Genomic DNA, 16,924 nt, shown 5'->3' with positions numbered 1-16,924 from the left:
TATCCTGCTCCTCAGCAGAAGATGTGAACCCCGAGGGATCCCCTGCCGGTCTGTTGAGTAGGGGCACGGTGGGCATCCTCGGCAAGCCCTGCTCTGTGAGATGCCCTGGGAGAGTGAGCATTCTGGGGGAGGGGAGCTTGACCATCTTGGGGCATGAGGCTGACCTGTGGGCGTGGTCAGCCTCCCCCACTCATGCTCTGTCTCTGGGATGCTCCGAGGTGCCACTCAGAAAGCTAGTGTAGGGAGCCCTCGGCCCATGAGATGTGGGGAGGCCGGGTCCTCAACCACCCAGGAAGCTGCCCGTCTATAAACCTGGCCTCGCCTGGCCCCAAAGACGGCTGGGAAGCAGCACACTGCCTAGGTTCAAGCCCGCGTGCTACCACTGAACCCTCAAGTCAGTTTGGCACAGAGGCTGGGAGCAAGGGCTCTAGAGCCAAACTGCCTGGGTTTAAATCCCGAGTCAGCCTCTTCTGAACTCTGTGATCTTCAGCAGAGTTAAGATCATTCAGCCTCTTCATGCCTCAGTGTCCTCCCCAGTAAAGTAGGGGCAACTAACAGATGCCCCTGATCTGGTCATTGTAAAGACTGAATGAGTGCTACACAGAGTGCCTCGTGCACAGTAAATGCTCAGCAATGATGACCATGATCTGAGACCGGCCGCCAGAGCCTCCCTGGTAACCAAAATCTCATTTAACCCTCCTGACGATCCTGTGAAGCTCACAGGTGGGTGCAAATGTCTGCATTTTACATGTGAGGAGACGGAGCCTCAGGAAGGCGGGGGGCGGGGGGCGGGCTCCCAAACGGGCGTCCTGCCTTCCAGCCCAGGACCCTCTGCCTACGTGACCTGCCCTCCCATTTTGGCCTCTGTCTCTCTTGTTTTCGAGGCCCTTGTCAGCTGAGTTTCATTTTCACTTCTCAGGAGCCATGGTGCAGAGAAGGAGGCCTTGTCCGTAGGGCTCACTGAGTCCCACCTGCTGCTGGCTTCTCCGGGTCTGGAGGCTCCAACCTCCTGCTTCATCTCCCTGCTTAAATTCACCACCGACACGACACCCCGGGAGCATTCACCTTCTTTCCTTTCAAACTTCACAACAGCATAGAAGAGGGAATCTTGCCCAACCAGGAGAAGGTCTGGGGAAAGCACGGGGAGTACTTTCTGGCATGCAGCGGGGAGCATGTGAGCCAGGATAGATAGGATGTTGAGATGCAGAGGGGAGGCAGGGCATCCCAGGCACAAGCAGAGGTCTGGGGTGGGTCTGGTCAGAGTGTGAACCTCTGCACGGCCAGGTCATCCTGAGGCCCCGGCGGAGGCAAGTCGCAGAGCAGAGCTGGTGGGGCAACTACGCTGTGCTTTTCTCCCATTAGAGCCGGTACCCGGGGAAGACCAGGCAGTGCCAGAATCTGGAGGACAGCGGGAGAAGGGGAGCCTGCGGTCAGGGAGACCAGCCAGGTGACGGCAGCCACAGTCCAAGCAAGCGGGAACAACCACATGGCTACAATAACCATAGGTACAAAATGATGCTCCTTGGGGCAGAAAATGGAAGTCCCCAGTTCTGGCTCATCCTTAGGACCCTCAGCTACCCTCCGGCTAGCTGGCCACAGACACAGATCACACAATAAGCACCTGCTCAGATGGTAGCTACCCTTGCAGTGAGCGTAGCTATCATGTATAAACATGTTGAATCACTACGTTGTGCACCTGAAACAAATGTAACGTTGTGTGTCAGCTACACTCAAACACAAAAATGAATTGAAAAAAATAATAAAAACCTTCTCTTATGACTGCACAGCACAAAGGACAGCATGGGCCCCTTGTCTCATTCCACTAACTTACCCATGCTTTTGGCACTTCTCAAAAATACCACCCCCTTCAACTGGGAAACCTTTACTTTTTATGCATTAATAGAAAAGTCCCTATGAGGCGGAATGGGTGCCAGCTCATCTCATGTCCAGGTGGCCGTCACTCAGTGGCCAGTGACACCTCCATCTGGAAGACACGCGGCACATGGGCCCTCCTCCGAGACAGCTCCTGGCCTGTCTGGAGGTGGTCACAGATAAGCCCCCAGGAACTCTCACCAACCAAACACATCATCATCTTCTCCATCTCGGACCTCCTGGGAGGGAGCAGTCCCAAGGGGAAACCAGGATGGAGTGAGAGCAGAGTTGGAGTCAGCACTGCAGGTTGGGCCCCTGATGCTTTGTGGGAGCAGAAAGTAGGCAGGGGTGAGGGAAGACGGGCCCACAGGTGGGTGTGGATATTCCTGTGGGAGGGCCAGGCTCTGCACTCAGCCCTTCCCTTACTGGCTGCGTGGCCTTGAGTAAGTGATCGAACCTCTCTGGGCAGAGTCTCCTCATCTTGAATATGGGCCTAAGAAAAGCACCTGTATCATAGGAATGGTGAGAGGGAAACAAGATAATGTTACTGGGAGAACAGAACTTCCCTCTACCCATACCTGGGAGTCTGAGGAAGCTGGGGAGAGAGGGAGGAGGAAGAGTCTCTTCTAAAAACTGAGAAGGCCCTGAAAGGAATTTTACAACATTCACTTGAATATGCAAAAGAAAGCCCATACTAGTTTAGGAGTGGAGTTTAGAGACCCAAATGCTGTGCATGAGAAAGGACCTGTATCATGGGAGGTTCTACTATTGAGAGGGATAAAGGGAATAGAGGATGTGTATATCCCATCACGTGTATGTGGAGGGTAGAAGGGTGAAGAACATTTAAGTGGGGGTCTAGATTCCCATTTTAAATCATCCGTATTGGGGGCTGGAACCCTTCCCCTCCCGCAGCCACTATCTCAAATACATTTAAGCCCGCCGCATATCCCAGTGCCTTTCACGACTAGGTTGGTGATTTCTCCGTACGTGGAAATCAAAGGAGGTGGCTGAGTCCTGTGGTTTGGTGGCCAGAGGGGTTGACACGAAGGACGTGGTCCAAAAGCAACATAGATCACAGAGCCCAAGAATTCTGTGATGTCAGGAGGCCTGAGCCATCGTGTGCAACAGTGAGCCGCCCCTGGAAATGTGGCAGAAGTCTAGGGGAGGACAGGACCTTTCCACGAGGCAGGGAATAAGGGTTCGAGTCAAACTTACTTGATCTCCAGGTGCCAGAGACACCAGCTGGCTGTTGTTGGCATTCTGCACTGGGTAAGGCAGTGGTGGGGCCCGAGGGGGCAACTGCCTGGGCAAATGCAGGGAGGTGGGACCAGGCAGATGGGACATGGTGGGACTCTGGGGCACCTGAAGCAGATTCCCCCCTCCTCGGCACTGTCAGCAGGACCAACGACAGAGGGCTGGCCCCTTTCAGGCTCCCACCCAGGGCCACACCCAAGGGTATGCTCCACCTTCATCTCTGCCCAGAGCTGTCTACCCTGGAGAAGACGACAAAAAAATGGCCTTTAGAGTCAGACAGACCCACGGTCCAGGCCAGACTCTGCCACCCACAGGCTGGGTGGCCTTGGGCACGTGAATTTCTCTCCTGCGCTTCAGCTTTCTCATCTATAAAATGGAGGGAAAGAAAATCTCTATTTCTGAAGCTTGTGGAGATCGGCTGACTTAATGGTGACAGATCTTTGCACACCCTCCTGTGGGGAGGATCCGGTGCCTCCTCATCACTGATGGTAGAGAAAACAAATTCGGTTGTCCCTGCTCCCACCCCAAACCCTCTGACCACAGCCCCAACTGCTGAAAGAGGCCCCTGACACACATCAAAAGTCCTTCCAAAGCAGAATAAAGGTGAGGAATATATGTTCTTCCCTCAAAGACTCAGAAAGGAAGCAGAGGCTTGAGACATTTAGGATAAATGGTGGGCATCCCCCCAAACAATGCTGTCTTCCAAGTACAGAAGAACTAGCAATAAAAATCAATGAGGTAACTAGTAGCGAACATGTGTTTTCCTGGAGAGTCCAGAGCCAGGAACATTGTCAGCATCAGAGATGTTTTGTTTCTCCTTCGCTAAAAAGCTCAGAGACGGCAAGAAAGTCAAAGTTTCCTAAAATTCTCAGAAGTGACAGGTAACCGGCTCAGTGTAGCTCTTAATTAACCCAAAACGACACCTGCCAGATGATGGGGATTTGCAGAGCTCGCCGGGGGCCGACCCCATCTGCAGATGGTGGGCTCCCACCTCTGCTCGAGACCTTGGCTGGCTGTAATTAACATACGGAAAGTCTTTCAAAGTGACTTCGCGGCCAAGTTCTATTTCTGAAGGATTGAAACCGGGCTTTGAGAGAAAATCTTTGCAGAGGAGGAGGAGGAAGGAAAGACTTGAAAAGGACCGTGAGATTTCTCCAGCTCCTCCCCATGGTTTTGTAGAACCGCATGATGTGCCGTGGCTTGAGGGGCTTGAGGGTCAGTGGGTACTCGGTGCGTTGCTATCTATAGTCAGAGAGATGATAACTGCAGCATCCCACACGGGCACAAACTCTCAAATATATATATATACTCTATAATTGTATATACATTGTATTACTATCCTAGGTATTACATGTGTAACATACATGTGTATACACATAACATATATATATACACACATATATACATGAATATAGACATGTACATACATACACATGTGTATACATGGATGTGCATGTTGTGCACACACACTGAAGTCTGGGGCTCTGTCAAAGCCTCCCTGAGTGATTTTGACCAAGCCCCTTCTCACCAAGCCCCAGTTTTCTCACCTGTAAAGAAAGTGTGTGCCGCAGAGATTTAAATAACTGACCCCAAAGGGTGTTCAGCACTAACACTTTCCCCTTTCCTACTCTCACTGCACCCACCCCCAGATGGGCCCCCTTGAAGGCCAAGGCTTCTCAACCTCCCTCTCTCCAGAGCAAGACCTTCGTGGACTCCCAACAGGGAAAGGAAAACCCGAGCCAACTCAGTAAAGGTCAGCCCTGTCAGCCCAGACAGCCTGGTACACAGAGCATCGATCCATTCCTGGGAAAAACCTCTTCTCCCACCAGCTCAAGCCAGCCACGAAGGCCTTCAGAAAAACAGAGAAGAGAAAAACCGAGAGAGAGGGCAAGTGTGAGAGAGTGAATGCTGAATGTGTCTCACTTCTGTTTCTCAAGAGAGCCGTGGGCTTTGCAATCAGACAGAGACTGGGCTGGAGACCAGGGCCGAGCCCTGGCTCTCTGCCACTGACTGGCCTTGAGGCAGCCGAGTGACCATTCTGAACCTCAGCTTGGTCCTCTGTTGTGCCGTTAGCTCGACTCCTGCTGTCTACCGCAAGAACCTGAATGCAAGGGCCCTTCGGGGAACTCAAGGGAAACAACCCCACTGTCGCATTACAGCACCTCCACCGTGGGCTACAGGGTGCACAGCAGACCCCACCAGCTGGCCGTCATCAGAGGCAGGAACTGGGGCCTTCTGGCCACGTGGGGCCAGTCAAAATATACTGATGGTCAGCCCAGTGTTTGAAAGGGGCAAGTGTGTCATCAGTCACAAGCAATTTACAACCACTGTCTTGTCCCCCAAGGCTGACTTCCCATCTTCCTGTAACCTGTCTGGGCCCCTGTAGACATTTCAATTTGAGACACTTGGCTATGCTATGGCACGTTTGGAGCAGTTCTGGGTCAGTTTTAATCTGCTCACCCGCTGTGGTATTATTCCAGAATTCCGTCTCCATGCCCTCATCTAAGCAAACAACGGGCAAGACAATGTTCAGTGTGCAAACTGCTCTTGCAGCCTCTCTAGGGCACAACACCTGATTTGTGTGCGTGGGTGGGGGGAGGCAAGGGAGTTCCCAGTCTCTGGGGCGCCTCACCCGGGAGTGCCCACAGGCAGCACAGTTGTGATGACAAAGCCGCAAGACGATGACCAGAAGCTCCATGGTGCCATTCAAGACCCTGTAGGGTCTGGTCCCAGTGAGCTTCTGAGCCACACCTCCCATTCTCCGCTTGCCCCAAAGACCAATCGCCAGTCCCCTGATGCTCCACGGGGCCCATCGCCATCCACTCATTCTGTGCCTTTCATCTGAAATACCACCTTCCTCTTCCTCTTCGTGTCTAATCTCCCAACTTGTCAAGACCCAGCTCAAATACTGCTTTCTCCAGGAAGCCTTTCTGGAGTGATCGTGCCAGCTGAGAGCATTCCCCCACTTTCCTCTGAATCCTCAGCCCCATGGTCCAGAGCACTTCCTGCCCAGACTTGGAGTAGTTGTGACCCTGTCTCCATTCGTCTGTTGGTGAGTCCAGCTCCTCCTCGAGGGCGTGAACCAAGACCATCACCAAGTGATCATCAGGACTAGCAGATCCTGGCAACCTTCCCTGCCCCCAGCACAGGGCCCCACCCACAGCATAAATGCACCGCTCCTTCCTTAGGCCAGCTCCTGTGGGTGTCAGACCTAACCGGGTCATGGAATCATGCTAGAAAAGCAGTAGTAAAACTCTGGTTCTTGATCTTTGGTAGAAGCATGAGACAGACAGAGGAAGGCAGCAAAACACACAAGGAAAGGGAAGTGGGCTACGTTTGTTGCAGGGGCCAGGGTGCAGGTCCCGTGGGGGAAAGGAGCCCCGGATGGGTGCTCTCCTGAGGGGCTGGGCTCCCACCAGGCCTGGCCAGGCCTCTCTGACACACAACAATGGCACTGAGTTTGGCTCCCTGCAGGAGGGTCTAAGAGAAGTGTGGTTCTTGCTATCATTTTGCTTTGGTGTTTTTAAAAGGCAAGAGCAAAACCCACTGGTAGTTAAGAGCTCAGAAAAGAGCAAGAACAAACTGCATTCCTTGGGGCTGCAGCTGGGCTGGATAACTAGGAAGGTTTTTTTCCTTACCACTCCCTTGGCCATCGGAAGATGCTCAGTCTGGAAACCTGAAGGCTTTCTTCGAGTGACCTTGCCAGAAGCCCCCATTCCATGACCTAAACTTCGAGGCTCCAGATTCCACAGAATTCAGCTGGCGTTAACACTGAATCGTATCCACCCCCCACCCCAAATCCAGTTCACATATCTGTGATGGATGTCTAAAAAACTCATTACGATTTTGGTAAATCTATTCAACTCAACACTGACAGTGGCCCTACTCCATTCAGAGCTCTGTGCTTAGCCCCCGGGAGGGTCTCATACTCCAGTTCTCAGGAACTCCTTGCAGCTAAGGGGTTCTTAGACCCTGAACTAGAAATTTGGGTACAAGAAAAGGGCAACGTGAGTTTAAAATCGGAGAGGAAGTTAGAATTTATTCTAGCTGGGGTATTCAGGAGGGCTTCCTGTAGGAAGTGGCTGAGAAGTGGGCCTCAGTGAACATTCATGCTTCATCATTTAGTAGGTTACCAAAACTTGTCTCTATGTACCTCCTGCCAGCCCTGGCTGCATTCAAAAGAGTCAAAGTGTGAGGCCTGCATCACCAGGGAAGGGAACCTGGGGGTGAGGTCAGTCTCCCAAACAGGAGGCCAGTTTAGCAGGACGCAGCGTGTCCTGGCATGGGACAAGCCACAGAGGCCCAACGAGGCAACTGCTAATGTAGCACACTGCCCAATAAACCCCAGATACTTTTGGGGCGCCTGGGTGCCTCAGGCAGTTAGTCCAACTTCAGCTCAGGTCGTGATCTCATGATTCATGCGTTCAAGCCCTGCATCAGGCTCCACACCGACCATGACAGCCTGCTTGGGATTCTCTCTCTCTCTCTTCCTCTCTCTCTGCCTCTCCCAGGCTCATGCACTTGCTCACTCTCTCTCTCAAAATAAATAAATAAACTTAAAAAAAAAAAAACCCAGAAACTCTTTAACTGCTTGGAAACACATCGCGATTTTAGGGTTTTTTTTTTAATTTTTTTTTTTTACGTTTATTTATTTTTGAGAGACAGAGAGAGACAGAGCACAAGCGGGAGAGGGGCGGAGAGAGAAGGAGACACAGAATCGGAAGCAGGCTCCAGGCTCTGAGCTGTCAGCACAGAGTCCAACACGGGGCTCGAACTCACGAACTGTGAGATCATGACCTGAGCCGAAGTTAGATGCTCAACTGAGTGAGCCCCTTTTATTTTTTTTTGTAATTAATTGTAAACAGCGGGCCTGATGTTCTGCACAGGCCCTGACAGCAGCAATGGCTGCCACACCGTGTTGGTAACAGAGGGGATGGGAAGACCGTGGGCTTGCAGTCAGCCAGTCCCTGTCAAAGCCCCTCGGCCACTTAGCTGAGTGGCTTGGAGAGGTCACTTTACCTCTCTGAACCTGACTTCCTCATTTGCTACATGGTATTACAACACTAAATAATACTGGTGCATGTCAAAGTCCTGTGGGAATCAAAAGCATTCTACAGATGTGAGGGGCTATTTAATGCTTAACTCAGTCTTCGGCACACAGCACATGCTCTGTGTGATTGTTGGAAAAATGGATGCACTCACGCTTATTTTCTTAATAAAAATTGTATTTCTAGGTAGATTCCTCATATTTCAACAAGTGCCCCAAATACTTGATTGCAGAGAAAGTCTTAATCTAGGAGTTAGGCCCCTGATCTCATTCTGTCTCTACCACAGTGTGACCCTGAACATGGCTCTTTCAGGTTCACCTAGCCTCAGTTTCCCCAAATGGACAATGGCGGGGTGGGAAGTAGACAAGACTGGGTTCCAATCTAAATACTTTTCTTCCCAGACTCCTTTGCTTGCTCAAATGATGAGTTTAATGCCGTGCCCTTTTAAAGTGTTCTATGAGGCCTTTTTGGGGGCAAATGGACAATTTCCACCAGGCTGTCTATAAAGCTGAAACGAGTCCCCAGCCCTTATTATCAGCTCCCAGACTCAAAAAATGGCTCAGGCCTCCTCCAGCTCAGAGGCCATCTAGCCTCTGGGCACATTCCCAGGGCCTTCAGGGACTCTACCTCTCAGCCCAACGTCAGCCCAAAGCTGACTTACTCTTCTGTGGTGTAGACCTTGGCCTGTCCCTCAGAGCAGCCAGGGGTCCTCCCCGGAAGAAATCACCTCCCCCTGGCTGGGCCCAGCTCCATGCAGAGGCCCGCGCATCCAGCCGCTGACTAATGAGAGGGAGGTGATGGTGTCATACCTTGCTGGGAAGTCACAGTGCTAGTCCCGACCTGAGCCGCCTGCCATCAAATTTTAATGCTGCTGCTGACATATTTATGGAAAGCCTCACCAAGTGTTTGCGAGGAGACCAGACAAGATTTACCTTCACAATTACTACCACGATGCGCAGGCTTTGCTGTGCCCTGGGAACTCAGTAGCACAGAGGCCCTGAGCACCACTGTGCCCGGAGGAATACACTCAATTCCACACACCTTTCCTACCCCCAGCACGCAGGGCCTGGGGCCTGGGGAGGCAGAGATGAATCAGACACGGTCCCTGCCCACCAAGAGCCCACAGTCTGCAGGAGGGGGAAACACACACATAAATTACATGGGTCCTGGGTGGTTGGGGACCAGTGCAGGGGTACAGGTAGAGACGCAGAGAGGCAGGCTAGGCTGAAGAGGGGGAAGGGAGTTACTTTGCTGTCAGAGGCAGGGTTAGGATTGAAGCCAGAGACCAGGGCTCTGAGGGGCCATTCAGCTGCTTCACCTCTCCTGGTGGCTTCCCAGGCTCTCTCTATCCCTCCCTCACTGCTGGCATCCAGACTCAGCAGCCCCATCCTTTGGTATCCGTGCCCCCCACTGCATCCTTGGGTGTCCTCTCCTGTGCCCAGAAGCGGGATGCAGCCTCCCAGCTCCTCACCCCTCCTCATTGTGTCAACCCCCCCACCTCTGTCTTTCAGTTGTATTGCTTCCCCAGAGCGGAGCTGCCCCGGGTGCAGGGATGATGTGCAGTGACCCAGGCCAGTGGTTCCCGAACCTGGCTGCCTGTTAGAATCATCTGGGGAGTTTTGAAAACCCCAGGTGACCAGGACATACCTCATCCCAGTTGAATCGGCCTCTCTGCGGTGGGGCCAGATATCAGGATTTACCCAAACTTCAGAGGTGACTGCAACATGCAGTGAGCAGGAGCACCAGTGGATAGCGACTTGAATGTAGCCACGTCAGCATCACTGGGGAGCTTGTTCAAATGCAGCATCCTGGGCCCTACTCTGGGCTTACTGGACCAGAATCTACTCTGGGAGATGATCCCCAGCTGGCCTTGTGCAGTCAAGTTCGAGAAGCACTGCCCCCCATGAAGGAGTCGCCCAACGGACCCAGGGGCACACAGGTGTCTAGTCCCCAGGTCCTAAGGAGGCCAACCTCTAATTACACTACGAAGGGCTTGGCTGGTGTGGCTGAACTCCAAGCAGGTCATTGGGCAGCCATCACCACTACTCAGTGAGCTGATAAGGCACAGGTTCTGCGGGGGGAGCTGAGTCAGGACTGCCCCTCAGGCCAGTCTCACAACTCTAAGGACCAGGAGGGAGTCTCTTCTCTACCCCAAACTCAGTTCAGGCCTCAGTTTCCCCAGGAGTGTACTGACTGGATCAGCCCTGAAGTTGGCTGTGCTGATGGAGATCTCTTCTTTCTTAAATTCAACCGACATGTTCATCTGTGTCCTCTGTGACCAGCCCACAGACCTGGCTGAGAGGCATCTTCTGGGGGGAACAAGATAGGGGGGCAGGAGAAGAGGGGAGAGATCTTTGGGGGCTAAGGAAGGAAGAGTCGAGAAGCCTCCTAAGGGAGCAAATGCAGGGCTAGGTGGGGGAGCACCACAGATGTGCTGGGACATCCCGTCTGTGTTGACCTTGACGCAAGGCACACAGCAGCTCGTCCACTTATCCACTGACTTATTCCTCAGCTATTGACTGAGTACGTACTAAATACCTGGCACTGTTCCAGACACCGAGGATACAGCCATGAACAACACAGATAAAAGACCCTGCCCTCACAGAGCTCCCATTCTAGTACTACAAACAGACAATAAACAAAACAAATAAGTAAAACTACAGCATACAGCATGTGTTATGGGGAAAACATAAAGTGGTAAAATTTTAGATAGACCGGGTAGGGATGGCTTCACCAGAAAGGTGACTTTTGAATAACAAGCTGAAGGAAGTGAGAATTAGCTATGTGGATATCAGAGGGAAGAGCAAGTGCAAAGGCCCTGAGGCAGGAGCGCAGGCAGTGTGTTGGAAGGGCAGTGAGGAGGTCTGCATGGCGGGAGAGGAGAAGCGAAGGGGAGGAGGTAGAAGATGAGGTGAAGGAGGGAAGTGGGGAGGGAGAGATGATATAAGGATTTTGGCTTCTACTCTAAGACTCAGACTGTAATGGCTTACTCTGGCTGCCATGTTGGGAATGGACTAAAGGGGCAACATTGGCGGTGGGGAGGCCAGTAAGGAGGCTACTGCAAAGGTACTGAAAGACTGCCCTATCCACAGAGTGGTCCCTTCTGGCCACTTGGGGAAGAAGTGCCACGAGGCCAAGAAGGGCCAGGCTGTGTGGTCACGCAAGCAGACGGTCAGCTGGCCAAAGCCAAGGACACTCGGTGAATAAGGCCAGATGTGGGCTGTTGGTGGAAGGAAAAGTACCTGGCTCTGTATGACCTCGGGCCAGCCCCTTCCACTCAGTCTCTAACAAAAGCGATAACCAAGGGTACCCACAACCAAGGGGTTGTGACAAGGATTCCAGGAGAGTATGCACGTACCAGCCGTGGGTAAACTGAGAAAGGCTGTGGCGGCAGGAGGCATTCCTGCCGGGTCCTGCCACATACCAGGAACGCAGCAGAGCATCGCACCCCAATTCTCCACTAGGGGGAGCCTGGGCAATTCTTCCTAGAGCAGAAATGCAGTTTGCAGGCATCCATCCGTTCTCATTCAGGGAACTTAGGATGTCTCCAGGACGGCCTCTGGGGTGGGAGTGAGTGTGCCCCTGAACTGTCCTCATAGTGCCTGAGACCCTGTGGTTGGAAGGACTTGTTCTCTTCAAGAGCCCAATAGCAGCTATTGAGAGATTGGTGCATAACAGCCCTAAAGTTCCATCAGGCTCATGCCATGGGCCCCCAATAAACAAACCAAAGACTGGATGGAAAGAAAAATCCACATGGAAATGAAAGTCACAGCTGGCTGAAGGTGTTTGGTCTGAGGTACACAGGTTGGATGACCTGGCACATATTTGCATACTTTAGCTCATCCTGGCACATATTTGCATATTTGGGGTTTTTTTCTTAGTCCGCGTGTTATTAAATGTGGCTTCTAAACCTTTACTGAGCGTCTGCTCTGTCCCAGGCTCTGTGCTGAGCAGTGGGTGGTGCTGGGATGCGGCAGGGACTCAAGCTCAGGAGCCTGCTTCTGCCCCCCAGACAGCCAGGAGCCAGCTGGGGTTTTGGATTTCTCAGCATCTCTCTTACCTCTGTGTTTGTTTACCTGAAAGCTCAAAAGGCCCAGTGAGATTCCCTTAAAACAGACAAAGGGGCAGGCAGCCATGTAAGGATGAGTAGGTTGTTCATTGCATAAGAGCTACCAGCTGATGGACTGAAATCCGTCCCGCTGTCCACTCACCAAACCCTGCCATTTGGCATGGGGCTGCATCTGGCTGATGGCGAGCAAGGAGCAAGCTCTTGAGAAACAGCATGAGGGAACTTCAAGATAAGCCTTGTGGTTCCCCCTCTTTCTCCTGCAGTAGCTTCTTCATTCTGCTGTCACAGATCAGGAGGGGAACATAAGAATGGATACTGGGGATCCCAAAGACAGTCACACCCGGGCCCACCTGGTTCTCTTCCTTCACACGTTTATTTAGTACTGAGGATGTGCCAAACCCCGTAACAGCGTGATTCACCTGCAAGGTGGTGTCCTGGTGCTTTTCTCAGAAGTAGACCCGGCTCTCAGCGCCCTGCGCTTTCTCCTGTTAAAAGGGCTCTGGAGCAAGCAAGACTGGACTGTCCTGGCCCTGCCACTTGGGCAGGTTCCTCCGTATGAGCGGAGGCCTCAGCCTCCTCCTCTGTGAAAGAGGGTAAGATCAACACCCGCCCCGTGGGGTTCTTGTGAAGGGCAAGCAGGCTGGGAAGTGACCAGCACACGGAGGTTCTCACTACACGTCAGCTACTAACTACTAGACAGCAGGGCCTTCTCCCTCTCTCTTACCCTCACGACGCCCTGAGAGGAACACCATAAAGATGTCCCCACTATAAAGATGCAGAGACTGAGGTCCAGAGAGGGGAAGGTGACTTGCCCCAAAGGCTGGTAAACCTGGAGGCAGGACTGAGGCCCAAGGGTGTGGAGTCCAGTCTAGGACACCCTGCCCAAAGCACACACCGTCTTAGCCACCCCCCCTCCCCAGCCCCAGTTCTTCAATATGGCTGAAGGAAGTCCATGCAGAATTTGCACAGAGCTGTTCCAGGTGTGGGGGAGGGGCAGTCCTACGTTAAGTCAGACCGGGAAGACAAAGAAGGGAGAGCAAGGCAGGATTTGAATTGGCTCCTTGTGGATGTGCACGTGGGGGAAGGGGCCCAGAGTCCCCACTCTCAGAACCCGTCAGCAGGGAGGGTCCCTGTGTCCCAACGGGGCCCTGAGTCAGGGGGCCACAGCTCCACCCTCCCTCTCTCCCATTGCCCCAGTCAAGCCCAGGCTGGTGGACCTGAGCGTTGGCCAGCCTCCCCCACCAGCCCACCTGCCTACTTGCCTCCTTCGGCCGGCAGGCACGGTGGCAGGCCCTGCCTGCTCCCTGGGGAGCCCGCCGCCAGGCCTGATGGCGCTGATGGAGGGAGGGAGGCCGCCAAGCTGTCAGTCTGGAGGTGCCCCTCGGAGCCCCTCCCGGCTGGAGCGAGGAGGGTGGGCCGGCGCTGGAGCCAGGCTGTCAGGGCCTTCACGGAGACGAGGCCGGAGAGGCGCTGCCTGACAGCTCGCCCACCGAATTAGGACCATTTGCATGCTAATTTCCAGCACTCTAACGGGCTGGCAGGCTGGCTGGGGTGTGTAGAGTGTGCAGAGAGAGGCGCCACGGCCTCCCTGCCCGCGATGGAACAATGCTTGACTGATCTAGCTGCGTTAACGAGCAAATTATGGTAATTTTGTTATTACAAATGCATAGAAATTTCCAAAGCGGGCAGCCATTCAGGGCAGCTCCCTGCTCCTCCCCACTCCTAAATACTGAGTCCCCTGTTTGTACACACGGGTCTGGCACCCACTTCAGGGTGAAGACTTCCAGGGACCAGGCTTCCCTCGGAGCCCTCCTGGGGAGGCCCAGGGTCAGCTGGCCACAGGCCAGAGCATCCCTTCCTGTCAGCAGGCGAGCCCTCGGCTCCTGCATCCCCCAAACCTCACCTTCCTATCCCCCCTCCCCCCCTCCCCAGGGTCCCTGCTTGGTCTCTGGGCCTAGTGATCCCACAAACTGCCACAATCAAGCTGGTTTCTTTCCATTCTGAGTAGGTAACATGGGTGATGTGTCCCACAAATGCTCCAAGGACTTGAGAAATTCAATTATTTCTGTGCCCACTCTGTGAACTGGGCTCAGCACCCAGGAAGAGCTGAGGGATTGTCTGATGAAGAAAGGAAGGCAGGAAGAAAGGAGGAAAAGGAGGGAGAAAAGGAAGATCAGAACTTATCCCACAGTTGAGGACCATTAAGAGACCCCACCCGCTCAGCTCGCTGGTGGTGTAATTAATCAAAGACCTCACCGGAGGAGTTTATTTGCCAACTGGCAACCCCTCTTGGCATTTATAATCGTCCACTGTAAAAAAAAAAAAATCACAATTTGTCCCAGTTTTTCTGGTGATCTTCTTTTTGATTAAAAGTATGTTTTTGGAAGCATGCTCTGGAACCTATCCAGACAGAAACTGTTTCCAAGAAAGTGAGCTCCCTGCTCCAGCAGCGAAGCATGGGCAACTCCAGGTGCAGAGCTGGGCACAAAGCATGGGCTCGACGGTGGGACCCTGTCCAGCAGTCCACTCATGGGGGGGGGGGGTGTGGAACAGCAGCCTCGCTCCCGGGCCTCTGCCCGAGACCCACCTATTGTATAACAGGGATTTCAGGTTTGGGCCGATGCTATTGAAAGGTCAAGAAGCTGTCTCAAATCCATTTTGGAAGTCAGTGGGGAATAAAGCATCAATTACAGAGGAGCACGACACTGAGGAAGGTCTGCTCCAGGTGGCCAAGGAAGCCTGAGCCAGCCAGGACTCACAGGAGAGCGTCGGAGGTAGAGACCTAAATGCGAGCAGAGACTTTATAACCTCAGCTGGGGTCATGGCCAGATTTTTCTATTTGTCTGATTTTCTAATTGGGTCACAACTTCCAGAGGGAAACTGAACCCAGGAAAAGAAAACAATCATTTCTTTTTTGTCTAGCTGCTTGACTCCGGAGGAAAAGCAGAGAGCGGGAGGAGCCGGGTCCTGGCCTACAGGTCCCAGGCAGAAGAAGCTCTGATGGGGACAGGGACGGGGACGGGGACGGTCCGGATCCCAGGAGATGCTCTTGCAGCTGGCCAGGTCCCAGGCCGGGGAAAGAGGTGGGCTCAGGAAGAACACGACAAGGCGGGAGTAGGTAAGAGTCCTGCTTTGAGTTGTTCTAGAAGCCAGGTCATCCCGGGCCACCTCAGGAATACCAGGCCTGCCTGAGGTCAAGAGACGAAATGCTTTCTTTTCATTGCTTCAGGGAAGCGCTGAAAGGTGGGGAGGGCATTAGTATTTCCCCAGTGGGAACCACCGGGCAGGCTGCTACCACGGCAAGGGCCAGCCTGGCTCTTCCTCTGATTTGCTGTGTGACCCTGAGCAAGTGCTTTTCCTTGACCTCGTCTGCACCCTGGCAGGCTGATTTCTAAGGGTGAGTCCAGCCCTGTCCACTCATGACAGAGGGAGTTGTAGCTACAGAATGTGCTACGGTCCTCTGTGAGAACTGTACGTGCTAGAACAGACCCCTGCCCACACCACAGAAACACTCCCCGATCTAGACCTGTGCTAACTGCCTTCAGTGCTTTCCCTACATGCAGATGCCACCAAAGCCAAGGGCAGGGCCCCCACTGAGTCATTGTCTTTGCTGCTGCCCCCAGTAACCTGCTCCACACCCCACCACAAGATCCTAGGTAATGGCGGATGATACCTAGCTGGTCTCCAGGTTCTGTTCCCTTGCAGCCATTGTCCCAAGTGTCTCTGGCTTCTTCCCGGGGAGCTCTGTTTCCAGAAATCCCCTACCCAAAGCACTCTCAGAAAGTCTGCACATAGACAAAGCCCTGATGGAAAGTTCCAGGGGCTGTGGGGATTTGCTTCAGTCCAAGACTCCTGGGGACAGACATGGTACCTCCCCTTACCCAGATCTGCTCATGTGCACCCTTCTCTAAAAGCGATTTCTAACAGTGTTTCTGAGAGTCAAACACCAAATTGCAAAGTCCCCTTGTCATCTGGACTGGACCACGTGCTAGCTGTGTGACCGTATGCAAACCACTTTTCCTAAGCCTCAGTTTTCATCTCTGTGAAATGGGGCTACGAACCGTGCCCTCCTAACACTATGGTACAGATCCTTTGAGATGATGCACGAAAGAGTCTTGTAAATTGTAAAGATCCGTCCAGATGGTGATTCGTATTCTTCGCATTGTTGTGAACAAGACCTCAAAATGGCCACAACTGTCATGCATCCTGCTCTGGCAGGACAATGCCCAAGGCATTTGTGACCTGGGATTGCTCTTTAGACAAAAGGACATGATAACACAGTTGTCATTTTAGAATTTCCCTTCCTCCCTCTTTCATCTCTCTTGCTCTCTTTTCCGCTCCTTCCCTCTTTCTTTCTCTTTTTTTTCCAACCCTGGATCTAAGTCTCCCTGATCTGGGTCCTTTATGTGTGCCGTTGCACATAGACTCCTTATAAAGAAAATTCATTTGTTCAGGGTCACCGCGTGGTTTTTCATTAAAAACAAATTACCCGCATTCAGGGAGGACATCTGGGCTTCGCGGGTCCCATTAATGACTATATTTCCAGCCTCCCTGGCCCGGTTGGGCTCCCCTTGCCTGTCACCCCGCGTTCCTGGCCCCGGGAGGACAATGAGAGTGACAGTCAAGTGAAAGGGAAAACATGAGGGATGAGGGCGAGAGGCGAGTCCCCTGAGAGGGGAAG

The 16,924-nt window shown here is 53.0% G+C and overlaps 1 protein-coding gene across 3 annotated transcripts in view; it reads right to left on the bottom strand.

The window, feature by feature from the left end:
* PAX5 (paired box 5) overlaps positions 1–16,924 on the bottom strand; it is a 195,641-nt gene that overhangs the window by 17,071 nt on the left and 161,646 nt on the right. The window contains exon 10 of one of the 3 annotated variants that reach the window (XM_047829003.1): positions 9,642–12,522. The exons of the other annotated variants lie outside the window; for them this stretch is intronic. Within the exon in view, the coding sequence (XP_047684959.1) occupies positions 12,515–12,522 (8 nt within the window). The 3' untranslated portion in view covers positions 9,642–12,514. Of the gene's footprint in view, positions 1–9,641; positions 12,523–16,924 lie in introns of those variants that run through there. 3 annotated transcript variants of the gene reach the window in all.

The sequence above is a fragment of the Prionailurus viverrinus genome, chromosome D4 (assembly GCF_022837055.1).
Source record: "Prionailurus viverrinus isolate Anna chromosome D4, UM_Priviv_1.0, whole genome shotgun sequence".
NCBI lineage: Eukaryota > Metazoa > Chordata > Mammalia > Carnivora > Felidae > Prionailurus > Prionailurus viverrinus.
The sequence above is the reverse complement of the archived record's forward strand: the minus strand, read 5'-3'. Positions and strand labels throughout refer to the sequence as shown.